The 27954-nt window shown below is 46.0% G+C and overlaps 1 protein-coding gene across 1 annotated transcript; it reads right to left on the bottom strand.

Moving 5' to 3' along the window:
• Positions 1 to 10: 10 nt before the first annotated feature.
• On the bottom strand, positions 11 to 27526 carry LOC118774299 (nebulin-related anchoring protein). Its single transcript, XM_036523548.1, has 43 exons — positions 27339 to 27526; positions 26818 to 26912; positions 26377 to 26464; positions 24245 to 24349; positions 23782 to 23886; positions 23532 to 23636; positions 23084 to 23191; positions 22219 to 22323; positions 21641 to 21748; positions 20887 to 20982; positions 20274 to 20381; positions 19241 to 19357; positions 18241 to 18345; positions 17480 to 17587; positions 16674 to 16787; positions 16224 to 16322; positions 15129 to 15233; positions 14700 to 14807; positions 13502 to 13609; positions 13066 to 13263; positions 12594 to 12698; positions 12358 to 12456; positions 11649 to 11753; positions 11292 to 11399; positions 10501 to 10812; positions 9911 to 10015; positions 8476 to 8574; positions 8263 to 8367; positions 7552 to 7659; positions 7103 to 7216; positions 6670 to 6867; positions 6186 to 6290; positions 5557 to 5655; positions 5329 to 5433; positions 4923 to 5030; positions 4227 to 4538; positions 3845 to 3949; positions 3483 to 3581; positions 3262 to 3366; positions 2593 to 2700; positions 2027 to 2338; positions 1465 to 1617; positions 11 to 485 (listed from the first exon to the last, which is right to left on the bottom strand). Exons 1-43 carry the CDS (start codon positions 27408 to 27410, stop codon positions 357 to 359), a joined length of 5355 nt encoding a protein of 1784 aa, XP_036379441.1. The 5' UTR covers positions 27411 to 27526; the 3' UTR covers positions 11 to 356.
• Positions 27527 to 27954: the final 428 nt, after the last annotated feature.

Here is a 27954-nt window from a genome sequence, read left to right as displayed (position 1 = left end):
CACTGAATAAGCAGGCCATCCTTTCTGCTCAAATGCTCTTCCCTCTTGCAACATCCAGCGTTCCTTCACCCGTGCATCATATACATAATTCAAACCAAACATTCTTTAAGCATTCATAACCTAAAACCTTTCGATCCGCGCAGGAGTTCTGAAATATTTCAAACCCTGTCGGATATTCACTCTGCACACTTATCTCACCCATTTTGGGATGCCATGCAAAGGTCGTTCAAAACAATAATTATACATGAATATAAAAATGATAATAATTAAAAAAAAAAAAACTCCTGCAGACGGCATCAGTTAAAGGATGTTTTAAGGCCCGCCCACTGAGACGCGATTGGCTGAACGGCAGGGCTCTACATGGTGGACTTCTTGATGGTGCGAGTGGTCTTCTTGCGTTTGACATGCAGGATCTCTGTGGCGTCTGGGTTCACCCCTGGCTGCTGAAACTCCTCTGTGGTCTCCTCCACGTGTTGTGCTGACTGCTGCAGAAGGGAGAAAGAGGGAGACAGAGAGCAAGGAGAGACAGAGAGAGAGTGAGGGAGCAAGGAAGAGAACAAAGGAGAGGGAGAGAGATGGACAGAAGGAGAGAGTGAGGAGAGACGGGGGAGGGAGTGATAGAGGGAGAGGGAGAGACAGAGACAGAGGTTGCTCAGTATGTTATTGTAATGTGCTGCAGACTGGTTGGTAGTGTTACTGTAATGTACTGCTGGTTGTGTAGTAGTGTTACTGTAATGCACTGCTGGTTGTGTGGTAGTGTTACTGTAATGTGCTGCAGGTTGTGTGGTAGTGTTACTGTAATGCACTGCTGGTTGTGTGGTAGTGTTACTGTAATGCACTGCTGGTTGTGTGGTAGTGTTACTGTAATGTACTGCAGGTTGTGTGGGAGTGTTACTGTAATGTGCTGCAGACTGGTTAGTAGTGGTACTGTAATGCACTGCTGGTTGTGTGGTAGTGTTACTGTAATGTACTGCAGGTTGTGTTGTAGTGTTACTGTAATACACTGCTGGTTGTGTGGTAGTGTTACTGTAATGCGCTGCAGGTTGTGTGGTAGTGTTACTGTAATGTACTGCAGGTTGTGTGGTAGTGTTACTGTAATGCGCTGCAGGTTGTGTAGTAGTGTTACTGTAATGTGCTGCAGACTGGTTAGTAGTGGTACTGTAATGCGCTGCAGGTTGTGTAGTAGTGTTACTGTAATGTAGTGCAGGTTGTGTGGGAGTGTTACTGTAATGTGCTGCAGACTGGTTAGTAGTGTTACTGTAATGCGCTGCAGGTTGTGTAGTAGTGTTACTGTAATGTACTGCAGGTTGTGTGGTAGTGTTACTGTAATGTGCTGCAGACTGGTTAGTAGTGGTACTGTAATGCGCTGCAGGTTGTGTAGTAGTGTTACTGTAATGTACTGCAGGTTGTGTGGTAGTGTTATTGTAATGTGCTGCAGACTGGTTGGTAGGTTCTATCTCTCACCATCATCTGCTGGTACTGGGCGATGGCTGCATCAGGGTCCAGCCCCTCGGCATAGCCCAGCTCTGCCGCACGGCGGGCCATCTCCACCCTATGGGACCCTGGTGGGGTCCAGCCCACCCCTCTGATCCAGTTCAGGTCCGCTTTGTAGTTCACCTGCAACCAGACGCACAACCTGTCACGCTGCGTTTGGCTCAGAGCGTCACTGAATACTGCGTGTGTGACTCTGTGAGGCTGAGTCCTTGTAAAACTCTGTGACTCTCTACTTTTGTTTGAGATTCACTCCGTGAGTCCTTGACTATTAGTCAGCATACCTATAGGTCTCAGTGTGTCTGTGTGACACCTAACTGTGAAAGTGCTGACAGAAGATTTTCAAAAATTACCCTGTTTATCAAACATAGAAAGGTCTGGCCACTCCTTGAGGTTGTATGAAACTTAAAATGGCCTAATTTCTATTATTAAAGGAATCCTAAGTGAAATGAGTGGGGAGATTAGGACATGAAAATGCTGTTAGCCAAGGGGATACGGCAGCGGAGCGCCCTCTGGTGGACATGCAGACTCTTACATCACTCTGGAGCTTGTAGGCCTGCTTGGCGTGCTTGACGTTGAGCTGCTCAGGGTCGCAGGTGTACTGGTGCAGGTGCTGGCGGTAGTTCAGGTCGCTGGCCTGCGCCTGGCTCTTCTTGGCGTGCAGGAACTGCGGCTGGTCGCTGTGGATCTTGTACTGCGACCGCGTCTCCTGGAACTGCTTCTTGTACTCGTTGCTGCTCTGGAGTTTGCTCACCGCCAGAGAGTGTCTCATCCTGGGGTCGTCCTCCACGCTGCGGAGCCCGACCTGGTGACCCTTCTCCTTCACAAACGCCTCCTTGTATCGGAACTGCAAATGTTGTGATCGAGTGTGCGTTAATCACAAACAAGTGGAAAATAAAATAAATATACCAGACAAAATAACAACACTTTAATTGCCTTTGGATTTTTAAAAAAGAAAAGTAACTGTGTGATCTTTTCTAAGAGCTGAATCAGTGCAGTAAAATGAGCCCTCTGAGCCGGGTGTCTGTGTGGTCATTTCTGATGAACTTCCTGTTGGTACGGCCCTCGCCCCGTGACAACCAGCCCCTCATGGCGACTCACATCGCTGGCGATTTCTCTGGAGGCTTTGGCCGTCTGGAAGGGAATGGCGTCCAGCTTCAGGTCATACCCGGCCGATCTCACCTGCTCGCCCGATGTCTTGTAAACTTTCTGCAGGAGAGGAGGCAGGTAAATGCATGGGTTTCCTAAGCTGCTGAAGGAGGCCATTTGGCTGTGCCAACTGGCTGTGCTAAATGGCTGTGGGGTTTGCTTTTAAACAAACTCTGCTTTACCCAACCCCCATATTTAAAAATGCTTTTATTTTGATTGTTATTGGAGAAGGGTATTGCTTAAAGGCAATAAATGCCAGAGGCCCTTAATTTGCTTGCATTTTGCATATAATCAATTTAGCTGCATATTCACTAAAGCCATTAAGGTTTATGACCTCATTCAAAGGGTCAATGGCAGTGCCTCAGACAGGTATCAAACCTGCAACCTCCTAGCTGAAAGGCCAGTTTTTTTAACTATGAAAAGTTTTACCCTTGAGCCAAGGTACTGAAATGTATCACCATGTATCACCTCAACACGTAAAAATCATAAGCTATGTAAGTTAGTGAACAATGCTGTATACATATATAAGTTATGTAATGTAATGTAAAGTATAGTTAGCCAGCAGGATCCTCAGGGCTGAGCTGCCCTGTTTTTAAAGGGTGTTTAAAGGGAGTTTCTCACATCGCTGATGTGCTGGGCATTCATGCGGGCTCTGATGAAGTCTGGGTGGTCGGCTGGCAGGGTGTAATGGTGCATGGCCTCAGAGTCTCCAGACTTATACAGCCTCTGGAACACAGAGAGAACACGGTTAGAACTGGGTCAGAACTGGATCAGAACTACATTAGAACTGAGTCAGAGGCAGAAGTGAGTGAAACTGGGTCTGAAGCAGGTCAGAGCCCCACCTCGTTGCACTGCAGGTAGCTGTTCTTGGCATGGACGATGTCGGGGGAATCAGCCACAGAGGTGAACTTCATGCTGTCAGGCAGCTGCCGATACTTCTTCTGCAACATCATCAAATAAAAATTCACTTCCAGAATCAGCACAGCCAGAGCTAATTCTCATTATTTTAATGCTACTGTTGGCAATTGACTGATTGATTGACTTATTGTTATGTTGGGCAACTGATTGTGTGAATGACTGGTTGATTTATTGGGTGTTTATTTTATTGGTTGATATTTAGATTGACTGATTGGCTGGTTGATTGAATGGTTGATCTTTTGATTGATTGATTGATTGAATCATAAGCAGTTAGTCCTGCACTCACGTCGCTGATCAGCTCTCCTGCTTTTTTGGCTGACTCCAGTTGGGGCGCTCCTACAGTCATCCAGGCCACACCTTTCATGAAGTTCAGATCCGACTTATAGAGTTTCTGTGAGAGGGAAATGGGAAGTTTACTCGCTCAGTGGTAGAGCAGTAGCATCCCACAGCACAAGAGCTGATTTCAGGTCAGAGCTATTCTGCCATGGTCCTGGAGGGCCACCAAGTCTATAGTGTCTGACCCAACCTATCCCCCCCCCCCCCCCCGGGTCTGAAGGCATTTGCGGTCTACAGAGAGCAGGGAAATCTGCTCAAATGCAGCCCTCCAGGGCCCTGGTTTAGAATGAGCGAAAGGGTAAATGATTGGCTGTTCCGGCCACTCCGCCCACCTCGCTCTGCAGGTCGTAGGCCTTGCGGGCCCACTGCACCTTCATGTCGTCGGGCAGCACGGTGTAGGAGTGCAGGTGGGTGCGGTAGTCCTGGCCGCTGGCCAGCGCCTGGGCCCTCTTGGCGTGCAGCAGGTCTACGCCGTCGGCGGTCAGGTGGTAGCGGCCGCCGGCGGAGCGCAGGTCCTTCCTGTACTCCTGCTCGCTCTGCAGCTTCCCCACCTGCCTGCAGTGCAGCAGCCGCGGGTCGTCCAGGATGCTGCGCGCACCGATGTGCTTCCCCCGCTCCTGCACGAAGTTGTGCTTGTACTGGTACTGCAGGGGGGGAAGAGAACCGTCAGCTCAACACTTTACAAAGAGCCTGGAAACATTAAGCAACCAATTACAAGCAAGTGCAAAAAACAGGAAAAAAGCCAGTTGAGTATTGAAAAAACAGGCCTAAAGGTGGGAGAGAAAATAAGATTGTTAGTTTTCCATCTTCCAAGCAGCGCTGCAGGAGGTCTCATTCATAACTGATGATAATGGAAACTTCTTACCAGCATTCATAATCCTACAAAAGCATTCATACCAGCTTATAACAAATGCCATGAAATGCCTTGAGCTTGGCACACTGTTCTGAGGGCTTGTGTGTACTGTGAAGTGAAATGTGGGGTCACTGTGCAGCCTGAATGTGACCTTTCAGAGTGAGGGGTGTCTTACATCGCTGGCAATGCCCCCCGATGTTTTGGCAGCCTGGAACGGGATGTCCTGCATTGTCAGCTTGTAGCCCTGCGCCCGTAAATTGTGCCAGGACTCTCTGTACTTGATCTACAAAAATGGGGACAAGATATTACATCAATTTCACAAATGAGCCTGGGATGTCCTTACAATTCAGCTTAATCGATAAATGACAAATGCTTATATGTTCCTTTTTTCCCTTCAATCAATCAATAGGAGCAATTGATCAGTTAAGCTATGTACAACAATTGATATAAAATGCACAACATATTTAATCACACATAATGCATAGATTCATATGAACATGACAGCAGTCCTGATCAGCATTTGATAATTGTTTATTTTAAACAGAAGGAAGGTAATGAAGGCCAGTGGAAGTGGGCCTTACCTCACTGAAGTTGGCCGCGTTGATCTTGGCCTGAGTGAGCTCTGGCCGCTCCGCTGTGATGGTGTAATTGTGCTTGGCGTTCACACCCGCCTCTTTGTACAGGCGCTGTGGAAGTGGACAAAAGCAGCTCAGTTTTTGCTCTGATTACCGCAGCAGGCGTTCCAGGGGAAGAGGCAGCTAGGGGAGGGGATGTGTGAACTGGGGCTCATTAGGCACTAATGGCCTCACCTCATTGGAGATCTTGTTGCTAAATTTGGCGTGGACGATGTCAGGAGAGTCAGCCACGGATGTGTGTTTGAGGGAGTAAGGCTGCTGCCGGTACTTCTTCTGTTGCATAAAAACAGAGAGAGGGGAAGAGAGAGAGAGTGAAGGAGAGAGAGTGAGTGCAAGACAAAGACACCATGAAGTCTTTCCAGCAATCTAATCACACACAATGCCACTGTCACCCTGATGAGGCAGAACCACATTCCTGGGTTGAGATTTTACTCTGGAGCATGATGGTTGAAAATGTACATGTACAGTGATATACGTATTCATATAAGCAGATACAGATTATTAGCTATACGATAGGTGTAGAAAACTGCACAACTAAACCCAATGACTGAAACATCTATCTCAAGAATAAAAGTCAACTACTGTTATTGCAACAATAGATGCCCCACTAAAATGTATTCAGTAGAGCCTAAAGGTCCTGGTCAGTCTATGTTGATCCAGCATGATCACAGCCCTCAGTGCACAGCTCCTGCTAAAGCTAATGATGTTAGTGTAGCAGAGCTATATCTGCTGCTGACAATGAGAGATGATGCAGCCGACAAGTGGGACAGAACTGGACCCAGATGACCCTTAAGTGACCTCACCTCGCTGATGAGCTCAGTGGCCCGTTTGGACCCCTCGATCTGCACCGCACCGGTACTGATCCAGGCCACACCCCTCAGGAAGTTCAGGTCAGACCTGTAGAGTTTCTGAGGGGCAGATATGCACTGCTCAGTACTCATTCAATACATATTATTCAGGACTCATTCAATACACACTGGCCCTGCGTTTCTTTTATTATAGCTGGATGAATATGTGTGGAATGACAGAACCTCCAAGATAATACAACGTTAGCTGTAATGATTCTGCTCGTCCACAGTGTGTCCGCTGCCCAGTAGCACAAGTTTTATTTTAAACACAAATCTAAAAATAAAGTGTGAGGGCAGGGGTATTCATTTCAGTCCTCTTCATCTTGTGACCCATCAGGTGAGCAAATATACTGCAGCTTATTTTTACTGCGGACAGAAGATAAATACAGGTGAGCATGCATGTGGTGAGGTGACAGGAGAGGGGAGCCCTGGGCCGTACCTCGCTCTGCAGCTCGTAGGCTCTCTTGGCCGCCTGCACCTTCAGGTCGTCGGGCAGGGCGGTGTAGCTGTGCAGGATGTCCTTATAGTCCTGGTCGCTGATCAGGGCCTGGGCCTTCTTGGCATGTGTCACCTCCAGCATGTCCATGGGCAAGTGGAACTGTGACAGCACCTTCTCCGAGTCCTTCTTGTATTTGATCTGTGTTCAGAGCCAAACATGGGGGGGGGGAGGATGGGGCAAGGTGGGGAGAGGGGTGTGTCATCAAGCATGTAACATGACTGTGATCAAGCATAACAAGAGCTTGAATATCCTGCACTACACTGAGCCTTCAGCTTGTTGTATTATGTAGAGCACATAGCAGGTCATTCACTGATACAGACTGATATACACACATACACTGATAGAAGTAGAGCACCCAGCGAGTGGTACTCACATCGCTCTGCAGCTGGGTGGCGTGGACCGAGTGAACAATGTTGATATCGTCCTGCAGCGCCTTCAGTCCAATCATGCGGCCCTTTGTCTTCTCAAACTGCTCTTTGTACTTGTGCTGCAAGGAGGAAAACATGGGAAGAAAAGAAGGGTTAAGCGGCCTCTGCTCTTTATATATGTGGGGTTCCACCATAACAAGGTCAAAGGTCACCCCCCCCCCCCCCCCCCACACACACTCACTGGAGAAGAGGATCATGGGAAAAAAACACTGCCTGTGTCTTAGCTTGTGTGTGCTGAGTGGCTCACAGATGCTAGATTTTAGGGGAATTCCTTCCTTGCTAGCTGAAGAAAAGACTCTTTTTCACTGTTTTTACAGATTTAGGGACTGACTGTAGATGGGCATGTAGCATTTAGGGAACGAAGATGTGCATTAGATACACAGAGGAAACTCACATCACTGAGGATCTCTCCTGAGGCCTTCGCAGCCTGGAAAGGAATGGCGTCCAAGCGCAGTTTGTACCCCGAATCCCGAAGCCTATTCCAGGACTCCTTGTAATGCGTCTGTTAAACAAACAAACACATAGCATCACCTCAGCATGGCTGACTCACACAGGTCACCTTCTCACTCACATTCCTTTATGGTTAAACGAATGATTTCTCAGAATCCTCGCTGCTATTGTAAAAATCATGAGAGCGTTCCTCTTCTCTGAAATCGGCTTTTGTTGGAATTTCCACTGGTCGTCAAGGATGAGATGTCCTACTGTAGCTTTTTTCTAGATTTCACTCCACTGATCTGAGATTCCAGGCATCCCACAATGCAAGGCTGTCCTCCCTTCTCTAAAGCTCCCACACCACACACACACACAAGTAGGAACTCCCATACTGTGATATTTGGTGCTTTCATTTACAGAGAGAACATCACAGCCATTGAAAATTGATGAAATTAACCAGAATCTCTGACTTTCTGTAAGACTGTGTCTGTCCTGATGGAGGAGGGACAGGTGAGAGAGGAGGCACAGGTGAGAGAGGAGGGGCAGGTGAGAGAGGAGGCACAGGTGAGAGAGGAGGGGCAGGTGAGAGAGGAGGGACAGGCGAGAGAGGAGGGACAGGCGAGAGAGGAGGGACAGGTGAGAGAGGAGGGGCAGGTGAGAGAGAGAGTCTCACCTCACTGATGTTCATGGCGTTGATCTTGGCCTGCACGTGCTCAGGCAGGTCACCTGACAGTGTGTAGCTGTGCTTCAGGCTCTCGCCCTGTTCCCTGTACAGCCTCTGCGAAAGGAAGAGTGTCTGTCAGCAACAACTAGAACATTCATCACTGCAGAATGTGAACACAACCAATCAGTATGATCAATTGATTTGGGAAGCCCCTCCCCTTACATCTATGGCCTGCTTGTTGCTGATCTTGGCCTGGACCATCTCTGGAGTGTCCTCCACACTGGTGAACTTCAGATTACACGCCTGCTGACGGTACTTTTTCTGCAAAATAGATAAATAACCTGGAAATGTGTGCATGTCAATAATCCCAGAGTATACCAAAAGAAAATATACTGTAAAACATATTGTACACACACTAAATATATATGTATGTTACGCACCAGGCACAAGAACAACAAGATAAATATATGTACAGAACAGCCAGCACTGTAATGAAAACTACTGCTAAAATTTACTTTACTACACCACAGTAGTTATTTTAATGTACACACAGTCCCTAATAATTATCCTAAACTACTGTATACTTATTCATAACTATCATCCCTCCATATTCATAGCAACAGTGACCTTCCAGGGCTACCTCACACTGTGTCAAATTTTATTTGGTTTGGAGTGGTCATCCAGGTGAGTGCTAAACAGATGAGTTTAGGTCTGAAGATGGTGTGTGATTCAACAGTAGCAGAGAGGTTGTGCAATGGGTTATAATATACCTATCCTATGTCCATACTATGTGTCCACTAAAGGTAATTCAGAGGAGCCTCCACATGACAGTAATGTTTTTAAGGTTCAGTATTTCCTGAAGGCTGATTTATGGGATGATCTGACGGCTGGATTCTTGTGGGGGGGACGTTTGGGCCAGAAACCTAACCCCATTGCATGTCACACACTATTTAAAGGGCTCTATTTAAACCCTGAGTACCAGGTCTTCTAATAATGGTCATCCTGCCTCGCGGGAATGGGGCAGCCATTTTATTAAGATGATTATTTATACAGGCTTGCACATCATATCAGCATTTTACACATGCATTTGCAGTTTGCATCACCTTCCAGAGTACTGCAAAAACCGCAATGGGAATGTGTCATTTGTATGTGACCACGTGGCTAATAGTAACAGGTTTATCTTGCAGTCGTTACTAATGTGGAACAATAATTTTATGCAAATACACTTAAATAACTCCAAACCATAACTCACACCTTGCACATTAAACACAAGGTAGACATTACAATGTGTGCAATATTATAGCATAGTTACATCAGTATATGAACAATATATTATAAAAGTTACATTTCATATGTGTAATATAAGTGAGATTTTGTGTCAATATTCACCTGTTCAAATCTCAACAAACAACCAGTGTTCTTGTGTGATGTCTCTTTCAATTGATTTGACCATGAAGTCTTTCATTAATATCAAATAAGCAGTAAAATTACGACCCTGACCATACCATAACCACAACTGACCATGATCACACAGGGACAGAACAACGACCTTATATTGACCCAAACATGTCTGCATGTGACCACACCACAACAGCACTGCGACAGCTCCATGACCACACAGTGACCACACTATGACCGCACCATGGCCACAGCTTACCTCACTGACGAGGTCTCTAGCCTTCTTGGCCTGTTCCACATCAAGAGATCCCACAGTCACCCAGCCCACACCCTTCATCCAATTCAGATCAGACCTGTATGTTTTCTGATCGAGAACAAGGAGCAGAAAACATCGGAGGTTATGATCATGCTACTTACAATACCTTCTCTCTTGTTACAGCTTCAAATAAAACCATCCTGCAAGTTATGAAAAATATTTCTTTGGTATGCATTTCCAACAAAACAGCTGAGTGCATCAGTACAATAAAAAACTCTCTGATAATCCTCTTCAGATGATTAGCTGTTTCCATCTGATTGGAAATGGAAATCTTACTGGAAATTTTCAGTAAGGCTGACAGCTGGCTTTCTATTGAAGTCTTTTACCTTTTTCAATCTGCTAAAGCAGATCTCTTTAAGTGTGAAATTACCTGGTACTTTTAAGCAAATTCTGCACATTCTGCAGACTAATTTCTGATAATTTCAGTGACGGCTGAACCACGGGTGAATTGTCAGTGAATTGTGAATGCTGGTCTATCGTTCCCCCCGAGGCTGGGGATGAGTCACTGGGCTGACGATGTCCCTGGGTCTCACCTCGCTCTGCAGGCCGTAGGCCTTCTTGGCCCACTCCACCTTCATGTCGCTGGGCAAGCAGGTGTAGTGGTGCAGGAAGGTCTTGTAGTTGGTGTCGGTTGCCAGGTCCTGAGCCTTCTTGGCGTGGGCGAGCGTCAGCATGTCCAGAGAGGCACAGTGCTTGGTCTTGGTGTCCTCGTAGCCCTTCTTGTACTCACGGTCGCTGAAGAGGCGCATGGCCTGGGTGGAGTGGGCCAGCTGGGAGTCCTCTGTCACCGTCTTCACCCCGATCATCTTGCCCTTCGTTTTCTCATACTGCTCTTTGTACTTCACCTGGGGACACACACACCTGGTCACACGCGCTCTGGAGCAGTCTGCAGCCCACCTGCACGTACCCATACCCCCTTGCCCCCACGCCCCACGCCCCCCCCCCCCCCACCCTGCAGGGCCTCACTAAACATCCATGTGTGTATGGACAACATGCATCATGTGAGATACATAATTCATAATGTCTGGCACGCAAATACATATTGCAGTGATCTTTCATGTCTTCTCCAGTTGCATCATGCAAGCATGATGAGTTCACCCTCTGTGGTTAATGTGTGCAGCATCTGCCTAATGCATGTCACAAGAATTCCCACAATGCCCCAGCAGCATAAACCGAGACATTTGCGGAAGTACTGATCCCAACAGGAAGCGGGTAAACCTACAACCTGATCCCGACAGAAAGTGAGCGTCTCCATCTGACTCAACCTTGTCAGGAGACAGGAAGTAACTCAGAATCTGACCCTCACAGGAAGTGAAAGACTTACATCACTGGCTAAATCCCTCTTGGCTTTGGCAGTGAGAATTGAGAGAGAGTCCAAGCGCAGCTCAAAGCCCTTGTCTCTCTGTTTCTCCCAGCCACTCCGGTATACTTTCTGAAAAAAGGGAGTTACAAATCAATTGCATTACATTTCATTTACATTACATTACATTACATTACATTACATTTATCTAGCAAATGCTCTCATCCAGTGAGTTATTAATCAATCAGACAGGGTTAAATAAAGGAATTCAAACTCAGATTTATCAAACTGGGTTAAAGCAAGGAATTGCAAATCAGTGAGTCATTAATCAGTTGGTTGGAAGGACGTTGTGAGGACACTGAGGTTTAAGTTGGGCCTCACCTCACTCAGCAGGTCGGCGTTGGCCTTTGCCTGTTTGAAGAGCGGCTCGTCTTTGCTCATGGTGTACTGGTGTATCATCTGCTCAGTGCCAGCCTTGTATGCCACCTGGGGGGACCACACAGCCAATCAGATCAAAGCTGCCACATGTGCTGCAAAATGCCACATTCTCGCGCTGGGTAAAATTAAGACCTATACACGCGGTTTACTTACTACTTCATGCATTTGTTTTTAGGTATTCTGTTGTTTTTTTCTGTCTCTGAAGAACTATGGGAGTTAGCCTTTCAAACCATTAAAATGTACTCCTGTTAATATGTGTTTTAGGTAGTTTGGTCTGCAATCTGATTATTGTTGTATGTAAAAAAAACAGATATTAAAAAAGTAATCACCCTAAAAACTGAAAAAAAACATGCTCCTAGTAGCATGACTAATGAAAAGCCTCACTCAAACATATAATATCTAGGAAAATTTAAGATTTAATGGTGAGAATAAGGTTTATTCAAGACAACCTTATTTCAGCACAAATCAATAATAAATTAGAAGAAAAAAAAATTTAAAGAAAAGCTTTGCCACATGATTTATAAGTATTTGAATTGTTATTTTACTGTTCAGGACATTGTTGATTTTTTTCAGTTGAGAGTTAACCACACCAGGACTGCATGGACCACACTGACTGCATGTAGGGTTGCAGTCTGACGTTACAGCCACGCACCCCGCTCTGAAGCTCCTGGCTCTTCTTGGCATGTTTGATGGAGAGCGTGTCAGCCACCTGAGTGAACTTCACGCCGTCCACCTTCTGTCTGTACTTTTTCTGCATGATCGATGAGAAACACAAAGATAGATTTGAGAGTGTGTTACTCCTCCAATCCAGGCTGATCCAGCTGTGGTATAGAAATGTCTCTCTCCCCCTCTCTTTTTTCTTCCTTTCCGTCTCACTCTCTCTCTCACCTCGCTCAGGAGATCACCCGCCTTCTTGGCCTGGGTCATGTCCAGACACCCATCAGCCTCCCAGCCAACGCCTTTCATCCAGGTGAGATCAGACCTGTACAAGTGCTGCACTCCAACAAAGAGAGAGGAAGAGAGAAAGGGAGAGAGACAGAGGGCAAGAGAAAGTGATGGACAGAGAGACAGAAGGGAAAAAGACAGTTGGGGGTCACATGTGTGTAGGATGCCGAGGACACCCTGCAGGAGCACAGAGTCTGCACTCAGAGTTCACTACAGCCACAGAGTATACAGGGCATTCACACATCCCACTCATTTCAATCACTCAACTACATGAGAACTACAGGAAAGAAGAGAGAGGTTGTAGCCTGTTTTTTTCTTTTTACAAAAGCAAATATGAATAATATAATGCAGTACAGAAGCCATCTGCATATTCAGACGTCTCTGCGAACCTCCCTGATCCCCCTTTCTCTCCTACCTCGCTCTGCAGGTTGTAGGCCTTCTTGGCCTGCTGGACCTTGATGTCGTCGGGCAGGACGGTGTAGTCGTGAAGCTTCTTCCTGTACTCCAGGTCGCTTGCCAGGGCCTGGGCCTTCTTAGCATGGCTCAGGTTCAAAATGTCCAACGGCAGGTGGCACTGGGCCTGTGTCTCCTTAGAGCCCTTCTTATACTCAATCTGCGGAGAGACATAAGAGAGAAGAGACAGAGACAGAGACAGAGAGAGAGAGACAACATTGACTGCATTACTGTATTTGTGAGCTGGTCTTCTGGTTCCAAAATTTATTTCAGGATTTGAGGCAATACAAAATATTTTTAACTTTGTGGTAAATTGTCCATGTGAGTCAGCTCAAAGCCACAGGGTGGCGTGCTGTGGGCATGTCCAGGCCTCGCTGGGGCACACCTGTCTCCCTCACCTCGCTGTTGAGCTTGGCCACCTGCAGGGAGTGCAGCGTTTTGGAGTCGCTCACGTTGACCCCCACAGCCTTGTCTTTGGTCTTCATGAAGGACTCCTTGTACTTGATCTGTTAACAACAATAAAATTCAGATGATAAAAAGACAAAATTCACAAATATTCAAAAAAAAAAAAAAAAAAAATATTATATATATATATATATATATATATTTATTTTTTTAACAAAATTTAAATATTTAAATATATAATCAAAAAGAAAACAAGATCACCAAAATATTTCAGAGACACTGAGGTACACAGCCCAACAGTACTGCACAGCATACAGACAGAACAGGCAGGCGGCACAGAGTCTCACCCAGTTACATGCTATACATTCCTATTGGCACCTTGGGCAAAGCCGCAGATTAAAAGATTTTTACTAGGCAGTATTTGGTTGCTGCCTTGTACCTTTTTAAAAATATATTGGGAAACATATTCGGCATATTCTGAAAAACACTTTCGCATATATCAGTTACACCGTGCTGAACCAAAATAACCTTCCGCTGGCCAGGGAGAGATCTGTGTCTCACAGAGGCATCTGCCCCTGGAACGCTCTGTTCTGTTCCACCGCAGCAGAACTGCAGGCCTGGGGCTCACACGCACAGCTCCACACCATCCGTAACACACAGGGAGTGAGGGGAGAATCTCTATAACCCACAAACAGGGAATGAGAGGGGAATCTCCATAACCTATAAACAGCTTTGTCCCGGGATAATGAAGAGGCTGTGTATGACAAATGTCCCCACGTATCCTATGACGTCACAGTGAGGTTGAGTCCCAAATGCCACAGAAGTTAAAAAAAATTGGCAATCCACACAAAAACAGCATTGGGTATTGTCAAGTATTTTTTTTTTTTAACTTCTGGGGTGACCCACCCCAATTGGAGAAAGCTGCTTTAATCCTTAAAGTTTTGGTGGTAGAATGTGTTCTTCACTAGCTCACACACTCTAAGTGCATCAGAGGAAAGTCTCCTGGCAGAAATACTTTCACAGGATCTCTACCATGGTTTCCTGTTGCTCATTAGCTTACTCATATGCCATTAATACATATTAATACTGTATAAACACTCATATCTAATGTTTCAGGGGGGAGAGATTTGTGTTGTCCAGGTAAAATGAGATGAGTGATGAACGACTCTCGTTGCATGGCGACACACTTACATCACTGGCCAGATCCCTGGATGCTTTGGCTGCTTTGACAGTCAGCGTGTCCACCCCGATGTCGCAGGCCTTGGACTTGGTCTTCTCCCAGTCCTCTTTGTATTTGATCTGTTTGGAGAGAGGGAGACATTCGTTTCTGCCCGAGCCTCGGCCATCTCTGCTCACCCTCTCATGCTGCGCTTCATCTGTCTCTGACATCTCAGCCTTTCTTTCTGACAGGGGAAACACTGGCATCTTTTCACAGCGAATCAGTGAGAGGAACTCGCCAGAACTCCTCTGTGGCACTGTCATCCCACAGTGTGCTGCTCCAGGCTAAATTAAACATGGCAGACTGGTTTACCCATGCCAGGCCTGCTGGCACGGTCTCACCAGCCCAGAGCGCTCACAGTGAGGAGACAGGTTTCAGGGTCCGGGACTCAGAGGGCTTACATCGCTGAAGAGCTCTGCGTTGGCCTTGGCCTTCTTGAGCTGTGGCAGGTCCTGTGACAGCGTGTACTGGGTCTTGGTCTTCTCATAGTCCGCCCGATAGTTCAGCTAAGGAGACAGACGTTACCACAGCGTTGCATTAACGTTGCAGAGAGAAACGTTGTGATTCCATTCAGGTGATTCCATTCATGGCATTACTCAAAAATGTTTCTTCATGGCATAAAATCAAACCCCTCAAAGCAAAATAACAAAAAAACGTATACAATGTAATGTCTCTTAAACATGTAACTGCCTGGCAAAGAGGATGGAACTGCAATGAATTCAGCATAATTATTCAGACCAGAGAATTAGATCATTGGGCAGCAATGAACATCACAAAATAAATAAAAAAATACATAAAATGCTTGTGCAGCTTTCTGTGCTTACAGTAAATATTAGCACTGATTTCTCAGTGATGTATCACAGTGTTGCTTCACCTAAGCCTCCTGCTATGATGGCTTAGCGAGTCACTCTGCATTAGAGCATCTGCTTAAACAATTACTTCCTCACTGTTGGCTGTATAAACAGAAGGTGACTCAGCTTCATTGACACAGTTACAAAACTCCCTCCCGGTGTGTAAATAAGCTGGCATGCTCCGCCACATTCCCCTCTCTTTGCCCCAGCACTTATGGGACAAGGGGGTGAGCAAATATCTGGAGTGAGAGATTGCGTGATTCGGGCACGGTAAATTCTCGGGATAGAGGTGCGTGCCAGCGTGCATTGGATCACTGCGCTCCGTCTGCGGTGTGGCAGCATCCTGCTTTAGGAGACACACTTTTTATAGCTGCCACAATACAGCGCTTTCATTCCTGCATGGCAGTCAACAGGATCCGGGCCCAGCCGGGTCAGCTGATCTCACCACCGAGTCACGGAGAAGGCGAATAACCGCATCACGACAAAAATATAAACACTGTTACTCGCGGCAACAGTGTTCTTAAAATGATGTCATCAATACTACACAGAACATACCGTGCTCTTGTAACACAGGACACACATTCTCATACCAGTCAGCGCCCTGGGCTCAAGATCATGTCGTTAGGTCTGTGCAACCTTACTCACATCGCTAAGTTGTTGAGCGTTGATTCTGGCCTGGACGATGTCAGGGGTGTCAGTCACTGAGCTGAACTTCAGCTTGTCAATGTGCTGTCTGTAGTTAACCTGGTTTGGAGAAGGATTCAAAGCTGGTTAGAGATGGACATTTGAGTTACAGCATTACTCTCTAGGCCTGGTGATCATGGGTTTCTGAGGTCAGCACTGGATCTGACTTCATTATATCTTTTGTTTAGCAAATTTGTTAAATTGTCTCATTTAACAAAGCACATATTATAAATATATATATGAACATGAATTTAAAAGACTTGTTACATACAGAGGCAGAGTGCCTTAATCAAGCTCTCACAAAAAATACAGTTTACTCAAAAAACCTCTTTTGTGACACTTGTGTTGTCTGGACCCCTTGTGGGTCTTGAATCTGCAGCCCCCTGGGCTGGTGTGTCGTGTGTGACGTACGTCCTTGAGGGGCTCCAGTTTCCTCTGGGTTTGGTAGGACGGGGTGAGGGTGGCGGGGTAATTGTACTCGCCCTGCTCACTCTTCTCCTGCTCGTAGTCAGATTTGTAGGCAATCTGAAAGAAGGGGGGAGTACAGATTCATGGCCCTTGGCCAGAATCAGGAGGCTGTCACTCCTAGTTAATCGTGACCAAGTCTCCCAGAATCACTGAAATGTTCAGCGAACATGATCAGACATCACTTCACTATCCCATTCAGCAGACACCTTTATGTCTTCATCAGACATTTATATATACAGGAGGAGATTCAGTCACTCAATGACACAACACATATGGACTTGGAACACTGGATATGAGTCCACTAATATCCACTTTTTACGTTACATTATTATATTATTGGCATTTAGCCAACGTTCTTATCCAAAGTGACTAACAAAGGTTACAGTTTTTTACAATGTTATCCATTTTTACAACTGGATATTTACTGAGGCAATTGTGGGTTATGTACCTTGCCCAGGGGTACAGCAGCAGTGCCCCAACAGGGAATCGAACCGGCAACCTTTTGGTTGCGAGTCCTGCTCCTTATCCACTATGCTACACTGCCACCCATTCCGTATTGTCATCCGCTGCCATTATGAACTTCAGCTGAAAGCAGTGATGACTAAAGGAACAGTAGCACATGGTCCTACACCATGAATGTGACAATCATACCCATAGCACCCTGTCTGCTTAAGAGCAGTGGGTATCTATTAACCTTGTCCGCTTAGGAACACTGCAGCAGGAAGAGGAAGTGTGAGTGCGAGTCTTACGTTGCTGGCCAGCTTTCGGGCTTTCATCGCGTGCATGGTCTTCTTATCCATGCCAGAGCCTTCGTAGTGCCCCTTCATGTGGTTTGTGTACTTCTCCTTATACTTGTTCTGTGGAAGGAGACAGACTGGACATCACGCACTCTGACCCGGTCACCTGTTCACCTGTTCACCTGCTCATGTGCTTATATGCTCATGCCTTCCTGTCTGTTCGTGTGCACACGCTCATGTCTTCGTGTTTTCGTGTGTTCACACGCTCTAATGCTCAGGTATTCATGTGTGTGTGCTTTGATTCATGTGTTGGTTTGTATTTCCCTTCCTTGCTGCAAACTTAGATGATGATTCACTCCCATCTGCACGCAGTGAGCAGCGCGCCAGCAGCCCCCTCTCTAGGTGCTGTTTACCAGCCAGTAGCAATCTCTTCCTGTTATGTATCTGTCTGCATTCTGCTGGGCTGAAGGCACAAGGTGACTTCACTGATGTATTTGTTTGTTTGTCCGTAGTGGGGATTTCCACTGATATATGACACTCTGTTTGACCCCAGCAGCACTCCTGCTCCAGACCGCATGATCAGGGCTGGCATTGGACGTGCATTTAATCAATGCTACACAGCTGCTGTGCAGATTAAACCGATCTGTACCCCATCTGCATCTCAAACTATTCACAGCAGCCCATCCACATGACACAAAGATCAGAGAATCACTGCAGCACTGATCCAAATAACAACAGAGACCCTTTTTCATTGGCTAACAATTGATACTTACATCACTGGTAAACTGGGAGACCTTAGTGGAGGTCTTAAACTGCGGCGTCTCGCAGTAATTGATGCTGTGGCCCTTGGTGTTTTCCAGATCCTTCTTGTACTCGACCTGAGTTTGGGGTACAGGGGTTTGGGGGGGGGGGGGGGCAGATGTGAAATACAGGTTACACCATCACAGGCACACTGGGAGGAAGTGGAATGTGAGAGCGCTGTGTATGTACAATTTGTGATGAGAGGACAGATGACCCCCCCTTGCTCTCAGCCCACATAAATCCCGGCTAGCCCTGCAACCTTCACCTGGCGAGAGAGCGCACTGACGACATCGCTGTCACTGTTTTCCACAGCGGCGCAGGAATGTGGGGCGCTCAAAACAGCACCCCAGGGTCAGAAAAAAACAGTTACCAAACCTACAGCTGACTAAATCCAGAAGCAGGATGTGGCCTGTCACTGGCTCCTAAGCACCTAAACACCACAGAGCAAGAGTGAGGAGGTCAGGAATGCAGCGATGTGAAGCATTAAGGATTTGTACTCGAAAGAGGTGATTTATTTTCTTCCTCCCTGTCACTCCCTGACTAATTATGACTGTGGACAGTCACTAGGCAGAAATAAACTGAATAGCCATGAACGGTATTCACTGTCTGACCCTGAACGTTCACAGGACTGACACGACCACTGACTGACTCATCATGGAGTAATAAAGCAGATATTCATTGACTGACTGACCATGAAACTTTCTGACCGTGAACGGTCATGGGGGAGACACTATCTTTCTGAGCAGGAGCGGTCATAGAGGAGAAACTCACTTTCTGACCAAGAACACTCATAGGGGAGACACTCATTTTCTAAATGACTGTGACCATATATGGTCATAAGGGAACGACAGCATAACTGAAATGCATAGGTCAATTAAGGACCCCCCAGAGGCCAAAATTGTGGTTATACAAACATTATGTCCGTGTGAAACATTGCGTTAAACACAGGGTCCCCTTGTCGTGTCCTCTCACCTCACTGACGAGCTTGTTGATCTTGCGGGCACTCTTGAGAGCAAGGTTGTCCTCGGTGGTCAGGGTGTGATAGTGGGCGGAGCCCTTCATCTTGGACAGGTCTTTCTTGTATTTCAGCTGTAAGATAAAAGGCAGGAATGTTGGGGTCTGTAAGAGGAGAGCCCCACTCGGGTCGCACAGACATACCGGCCGTCAGCCCGCATTCCGACAGCATGAGAAAGCGCAGTGTACGCGTGCGTGTGTGCAGACGCCGCAGCTAATTCTGTCTGCAGGAGCCTGGACACTGACAGCATCGCATTCACGCTCAATGTCACAGCATGCGACCGTCATCTCTGTCTCAGACCAACGAAGGACGCTGCTCGAGTTCCAGATGGACACGCCCTCTCTCCCTGTCGAGGAACCCATTTAGGAATGCCCACCCTGCCACACCTGCTGACACCCTGTGTGCTGAGGTCACCTGCAGCAGCACTGTAGAGGAACACCATCCCCACACTGTCCTCTTTACAAACATATGGTTTTAGTCTTGACTGAGGCGGGAGGGAGCAGCCCTGGTAAGCCCCCTCACTGACTGACTGATTGACTGACTGACCAACTCATTTACTGACTGACTCACTCACTAACCATCTCACTGACAGAGTGACTGACTCATTGGCTCAATGACTGATTCACTGGACGAGCGATCACCATCCTTGCAGTAATTACATGAAATTAAAGAAAACTGAAAAATACCCATCAGCTTGGTCACAGCTGTTAAACACAGCCTGTTCCTGTCTTGCTGCTACACCTATTGAAATACAAGCAGCTAAAATTCAAAGCTGAGACCACCATAACGCTGTAATAAAAAGCAACTTCTTGATGCTGCATCAGTGGATTGCCTCATTTTCTTTGTCACATGTTCTCTCCTTGGTCTGTTCCAGGACATTATGGGTGTGTTTTAGCCTTCATTGGATGGGGTAAAGCGCCCATGGGATCCTTAATCACACAGAGGAAAGCCAGAACTGGCTCAGTGGCATGGTGTTTTGGCGGTACTCACGTCACTGGCCAGGTCATGGGCCTTCTTGGCCAGCTGATACGCAGGGGTGATCATTGCGGGGAAGCTGCCTTTCCCCCTCGGCTGCTCGCACTCCTCTGAGTACATCTGCTGCGGGTGACATAGTAATCATAATAAATCATAACTTCATTTACACAGCACTTCTCATACTAACAAGCAAAACACTTCCCAGTAAATAGAGTTTAAACACAATAATAAAAAGAAACACAAATAAAAATAAAATTAACACAAGCAAACATAGAGATAAATGAAAAAACATTGATAGAAAAGATCATACAATAAAAATATCAGGAATTAAACAAAACTAATTCCAAAGAATAAAAAGCAACCCATCAACGGTCAGAACGCTGAGCCCAAAATGAGTCCCAGTATCACATTCAGAGTAACACTGTGAGATGTAATGTGTGTAACATTAACGTGAGTCTTTACTTCTATGATGGGACCGATCAGAATCAAAAACTCCCCTGAGCTATTCTGGTGACTGAGCAAGGTCCATAGCTTCTATCTCAGTGTTGGTGTGACATTGCAATAATGTTATGTGTTGGCTGGTGGGTTCCCTGGCGCAGGGACAGAGCAGCAGGATGGTCTCACTCACCTGGCTGATGCTCTCATCATTCTCCTGAGTGAGTTCCATGGCTTCAGAACATGCTTTTCCTTTGATCTCCTTCTCATACCTCTCATGATACTTCACCTGCAGTGAGGGGGCCACAGGTGAGAGGGGGGGGGAGCCAGGGGTTCAGAACACACAAGCAAGTAATCAGTGTTCTCACTCATATCCCAGGCTAAAGCTAACAGTAAGGAGCAGGGCTTGTAAATCAAAGGTTGCCGTTTCAATTCCCTGCTAGAGCACTGCTGTTGTACTCTAGGGTACCTAACCCACAATTTCCTCAGCAAATATAGATATACATATTATAAATGGATAACATGTAGATACTGTAACCTGTGTCATTCACTCTGGATAAAAGTGACTGGTAGGCAACTAAATGCGGTGCTGAAGAAACTCGGGTTGGTGAAAGGCAGTATATCCTACATTAAACTAAACTACACTATACTATATTAAACTAAATTACACTACACTGGTATGATTCTTGTTATGCCTCAGGTGTCAATTGGTTGAAAGCAGTTCTTTTTTGGCGGAGGAGTCAAATTTCATATCCTCTGTAAATAACCGAACTGCTCATCTAAGGAAGCTGACAGTAACAGAAGCAGCCAGACCCCCTAATAACTGCTCTGCCCCACAGGGCCTCTCCGTCTTCCTCTCCGTCAGGCCGTAAAGATGTGACAGGGGCATGTGTGTTGAGGGGTGTGCACAATAGACCGCTTTCTGGGTAAGAGGAGATGGTACTTACATCACTGGCCATCTCAGTGGCTTTCTTGGCCACCTGGTACCCCGGAGTGACATGGGCAGGAAAACTACCCTTCCCCCTCTGCTGCTCATACTCTTCAGTGTAGAAATACTGGAAACACAGCATGCAGATCCATCAGTGCCTACTACAGTGTAACACACCCATCAATACCTATTGCAGTACAATATACCCATCAATACCTAATACAGTATAACACACCCATCAATACCAACAAATCAGCACATACTAAAAGCACAATATGCAATCATGTGATCATCATATACAAATCAAACTGCAAGACAAACACATAAATATCAAAATGTACCTCAAGATCAGCCCTTACCCTGCATATTAGCACACTCATATTCATTAAGCTCCAATACAAAACATAAAGATATGTGTCAATGTACAACAATACAATACACACACATACATGTATGTAAACTTAATGCAGGGTAACCAGCAAGGCCCACACTGTATCTGAATGCAGTGCTGTGTGTGCATGACGGTTAGGGAGCAATGGCAGCCAAACACTCACACAGCGGTTAGTTACACACAACCACGTGGTCATCTTCGCTTACGTCGCTGGCCAGCTGCCCCCCCGATTTCGCCTGCAGCACCTCAGGCGTGTCCGCCACGCAGGTGAACTTGGACACCCTCTCCTCGTGACCCCGTTTGTACTCCACCTGCATCCCGAAATACAATTCAGACACCACCTCGCAACTCAAGAGCCTCACTCTGTAAGAATGGCACAGGTCTGCACTGATTGCTGTGCTTCACAGTTTACATACTAAGCTGCACATGCTCACTATAACAACTGTGTTAAGTGTAGTGGATTTGTGCACACAACCAGGCCAGTAGAATGCTAATGACCATAATGACCTGTGGTCATTACATCTACAGATGTGTGCTACTATCACTGAAATACAAACACATTAATTTTTTCCCAAAACAAAACTAGCATTCACTCCTGTAAGTTTAAATCCAGTGACAAATATATGGAGCTCTGCACAAATTTAATTTTCACATTTTATGAACTTATTTCTTATTTAAATAAAGCATTCAAGCATACAAATGCCATAAAAGTACGTAAGTACAATAAAATTTGTATTTTATTGTATTTATTGTATATTTTGTATATTTTTTTTTCTATGTCGTGTGCCTTATTTGTATTGTGTTTACATAAATGTTCCACAGTGCGCTGTTGTTGCAGACCACCCACAATTTCGTTGTACCCCCACCGCGCAATGACAATAAAGTCTATTCTGATTCTGATTCTGATAAGCGCGTTGTTTTAGGACCCAGTGCACATGTTCATGTATAATAGCCTAACTGCTCTGGTAATGTGTGTGCCAGTGCAGGGCCATCCTGACCCACTTGCAGCAGAGACACCTGGCTGTCACGCCACCAGCCTCCTGCAGGGGGCGCTGCAGCTTCTTTACTCACGTTGCTGGCTAGGGTGTTGGCTTTCTTGGCGACCTGGTAGCCTGGTGTGATCATGGCTGGAAAGCTGCCTTTCCCTTTCATCTGTTCGTACTCCTCTGTATATTTCACCTGCAACACAGACCAGTCCTCTCAACTGCCACACAACTGCACATACAGTGACAATGACACAAGATCATCACTACCATTACTGCAGAACATACACTCGCATCAGGCTGTCACTTCTGTAAGTACCACACATACAGACATCTGTCAGCCCTGTAACTATCACACATACAGTCAGTCTCTCAAACTGTCCAAACTGTCACCTCTGTAACGACCACAACATAAAGTCAGAGTGTCTCAGGTGTCATCAACTATTACACATACAGTCAAATGTCACCTCTGTAACTATCACACATACAGTCAACTGTCACCTCACAGAGCCACAGGCTTTGATTGCTTTACTCACATCACTGGCGAGTGAGCTGGCAGTCTTGGCATGCAAAATCTCAGGGGTCTCCGACACCGACGTGAACTGCGTCACCCTCTCCTCATGCCCCTGCTTGTACTCCACCTGAAACACCACCACATCCATCAAAGCTCACAAAAACATACCCAAAATGAGCCCACACCCACAAGCTCATACAGAACTCCACCTGTCAGACCACACCCTTCAACTCACACAGAACTCCACCTGTAATGATGTGAGACACACTTACGTCACTGATGGTTTTCTGTGCCTGGGTCACATGCACGATCTCCTGGCTGCTGACGGACCCGGAGTACCAGCCTTTCTGCTCCTCGTACTCCGCCTGGTACGCTTTCTGTAACGGTTCCACATCACAGCAGAATCAACCAAGAGGTAAAATTGATAACAGCACAAGATGCCTTCAGTACAGTCCTGTCTCTCCTACATCCCTCTGCTCTAACAGGTCTGCATTATCCAGAATACTCCTATATTCATGCATTTGTACATGAATACTCCACCATATACTCTTGCAATATACACATTTAGATTATATACAGTGCGTATGTGTAAATGTTGCGAAGTATGATCCATTCATAAGCAATGAGCAGTGTAACAGCTCTTTCTATTGCATGGAAACTAATCCAAAACACCAGAATAAAATGTCCCTCCCCTCCAAGATGGCGCTGCCTACTCCCCAGGTGAACATGCCTCACCTGACTGGCCAGCTGGTTGACCCTGCGGGCGTGCTCCACCTCCTTTGATCTCATATCGTAGTGGAAAGTGGACATGTACCTCTCTCCCTCCTCTCTGTATTTGATCTACAGTAAAGACACACACACATGCACAGCCTGTGTCAGCAGACCACCTAATAAGTAGACAGCACAACCTTGTCTTTCTGCACAGTTTAGCGTGCCAGTGTTAATATGCATCTAATAGCACTGTCCAACCACTTAACATATAACACAGTGTTAAAAAAAAAAGAGTAAGCGGGTTTTGAAAAACATTAAATTTTCAGACAGCATGTTTCACGCTACGGAATTTCAGTGTACTTTCGATGCACCTCTGCAATTCTTGCCATTTCAAAAAAAAAAAAAAAAAAAAAAAACATTTGTAATGTCTTAATCTTAACAGCCATTCTGGATTTGGGGCATTCAGAGGATGGCATCAGAAATCTGAAAGAGCACTGGCCAGCGAGTAATTTACCTTATGGGCAGCCCTTTACAGAGCGTAATGAGTGAGTAGCTCTTCACAGGCAGTGTAACCTTTGAGTAGATCTTTACACAGAGTAATCTATCAGCATAGCTTTATGGGAACCTGGCCAGCCTGTTTTCATCCGATCTGATTAATTGACTGATGTGATTTGGTGGTTTGAACCTCAGGGGTGGGGGGTGTGTCAGGGAAGGCACACAAGCAGAGTGCTAAAGAGGCTAACAGGAAGCAGGCAGACCGGCAGGGCCAGGTGGTGTCTGCACAGACAGGGCCAGAGGTGAAACAGCTTCTCTGCGAGGTAAATTTAACAGCAATGTGAATATAGCGGGGATAGAGACAGAGAGAGTGAGGGAATGAGGGAGAAAGAGAGGGAGCAGGATAGGGTGAGATAGGGTGAGTGGACAGAAAGACAGAGGGAGTAAGAAAAAGAGCGGACGAGAGAGGGTGAGCAAAAGAGATTGCAAGGGAGAGAGAGGGTGACAGAGAGAAAGGGGAGGGTGACAGAGAGAAAGGGGAGGGTGACAGAGAAAGAAGGAGGGGGAGAGGTGTCGTGTCGCTGGGTCAGGTCACAGAAATAGACCCTGCACAGACACAGTCCCCACTGCACATTCCAAGCCAGTAAAGTCATATGGGGGGGGGGTTCCAGGTTTGCCTAAACAGGCCAAACGGCCCCCACTCTCCCCCACTGCGACCTGGAAAGTTATCGCATCAAATTTAACGCTGCCAGGACATTATTAAGCTGTCATTTTTACATCAGACTTGTATGTGTACATGGCAATATATGCTGTAAAATTATTGCAGATACAAATGCATGAATAAAACAGCAAACTGTCTGAAGGGGGATATAATTACATACAAGATAAAGTATACATTTTTTCTGATGCATAAATACAAACTATATTTTCATAACATATTTCGTGTTATATTCCTTGGCCACAGTGGAACCTGTTTTCTTCCCTTATAACTACTGACTGCCCCACACTCTCAGGTACCCAGCAAAGCCTTTCCTGACTGAAGAGTCTGCAGCTCGTGAGGACTTTGGCTGGAACTTAAAGATTTTCTTAAAGATTAGATGCTAATCTCTCCTGATCTATCCCTGTCACAGCTTTGATCTTATGAACTTCACCACTCTTCACCATTTTAATTCATTTTAAAGTTTGGCGGAAAGTCAGTAACTACAACTATTCACACTGTCCACCACCAACTTCCTTTTGGTGCTTTGACCACAGAGGAACAAAAAGTGTTACTGACAAGCTCCTTAGAACTCCATCATAGCATTATGCTTTATGTCCATACCAACTGCAACCTGAGCAGAGAGAATTACCAATTTCTCTCTTTTTAATAAGCACAGAAAAAGGAAAATGTTTGGCATCCCAGTACCACTGTTTCCTTCTAAATCTGGAACCTGTGAGAAAGTGTCTGAAGCACGCTACCTTAGAAATCATTGTGTGTGCAAGATCATACTGCATGACATCACCACAGATATCCTTGTGTGTGTTAGATCATACCTCCACAGCACCGTGGGGTGTGACTAACGAGACAATGGGGATGTCCTTGGCAGGGGAGCAGCTGGTGCATTTTTGCTGGCTGCGGTGCAGTGAGTGTTTTTTTCGGGAAGTGTGACATCATTGCTCACCTCGCTGACAGCCTTAGTCTGCTTCTTAGCGTTGATATTGATGGGAGTCTCGTAGACACTGGTGAACGTGTTATTCCGAGGGTTGTGGCTGCGGTAAAATGCAAAAGGTTAAAGGTAATTCAGGAATGCGGCACACTGACAGGCAAACAAACAAAAAGGCCGGCTGGGAGCTGGCGTGGAGCCGATGAGACTGTGCTTTGGGAAACTGCCATCGATTTACTCTGGCAGATAGGCCTTCACAACAAACATCTAATCTTCCATTAGAGATGTGTGTGAAACTTTTGTCAATCAGTTCCTAGTTGTTTCTGTCAAGTCATCCTCACATGTGAAATAAGAACTACAGGATTATCCACAGAAAACACAGAGTCTGAGGCCTGACATAGTCATATGTCAAAATCCCAGTAAAGTGATATTGAGAGCATGTATTCTTAGCATACTCACACTTGGCAATATGGTCTCTTCTGGTGGCTGACAAAGTTGTTTGCTGTGAGAACCATCTTGCAGACCTCGCAGTGAAAGCATGCCTTATGCCAGTTCTGAAGGAGGAGAGAAGACACAAACTTCGTCACTGCAGAACACTACAGTCGCTTCTGAATCTTAATTTTGGAAATATGACCCCAATCTAATTTACAAGGTGGGGCTTAGAACAGCGGCCTTTGGAAACTCTGACCCGAAAATCATCTGCCTTTCAGATCAGTACAGTTTCCATGCTGCTGTGTTATCACTGAAGAACACACAGACACATCATTTCTGTGTCCCCAGTTCTCCTGAAATACTTTAAATAGGGACACTGGCCTTTTCTGTCTAGTTTTCCTGATTGGAAAAAGACTGATCCCACAAACTCCAGCATTTGTCACTTCAACGTATTCATTCTAGCTTTCACAAATTTTAAAGCAGGCAGTCTGTGTTCTACATACAGTACTTCTTAAGAGTGTGGCATTTTGCTTGCAATATACTCTCACCTGATCAATGCAGTTGATCTTCTCAGCCGGGTAAACCACGAACCCACACCTGGCGCAGTTTGGGATATTCATCTTCACAGACCCGCAGTGAAAGTTAAGTCAAGGAAAGGATGAAAAAATAAAATAGTAAATCAAATTAAGGACAGAGAAAGGTAGTTTCACTTGGACAGCTCCTGGCTGTTCGCTCTCTTGTGATAAACTTAGCTCTTGCAGCGTGCAACTGTGCCTCTTACATCGCGCTGGGCTACAGGGACCGCCCCTTATGGCGCTGACAGTTCATTTGTGACAGGTGATTGGACTTTGAGCTATCCTTCAGCTGCAGGAGAGCGCCCCAGTGAGCCTAAGGTTATGACACCCCTGCCTGTGGTGATTTACATAGTGCCCCGCCCCCTCCCTAAAATAAACGGATGAACTAATGAGCCGATTGCAGTTTGCAGGTGCAACTGGGCTGTCATCGTCAGTAATGTTTACATCCGTTTTTTCATTACACTGTCACATGCTCAAAGGAGAACTGGCGTAGTCCTCTAATCTTCAGGGGCACATAAGCAGACCTATTCTGTTTTGGTGATGCTGCGTAATTCTTATGTCAGTGTGGTCAGCTCTGCTTGACAGCCTT

Source organism: Megalops cyprinoides, chromosome 1, assembly GCF_013368585.1.
Source record: "Megalops cyprinoides isolate fMegCyp1 chromosome 1, fMegCyp1.pri, whole genome shotgun sequence".
Lineage (NCBI taxonomy): Eukaryota > Metazoa > Chordata > Actinopteri > Elopiformes > Megalopidae > Megalops > Megalops cyprinoides.
Note: the sequence above shows the minus strand (reverse complement) of the source record. Positions and strands in the feature narration are given on the sequence as shown.

Coding starts and splice junctions, on each gene's coding strand:
- LOC118774299 (XM_036523548.1), bottom strand. CDS start 27,410: ATGAATATCCCAAACTGCGCCAGGTGTGGGTTCGTGGTTTACCCGGCT. Junction 24,350..26,376: donor AGACTAAGGCTGTCAGCGAG/GTGAGCAATGAT, acceptor TCTTTACTGTAG/ATCAAATACAGAGAGGAGGG. Junction 3,950..4,226: donor CCTACGACCTGCAGAGCGAG/GTGGGCGGAGTG, acceptor TCCCTCTCACAG/AAACTCTATAAGTCGGATCT.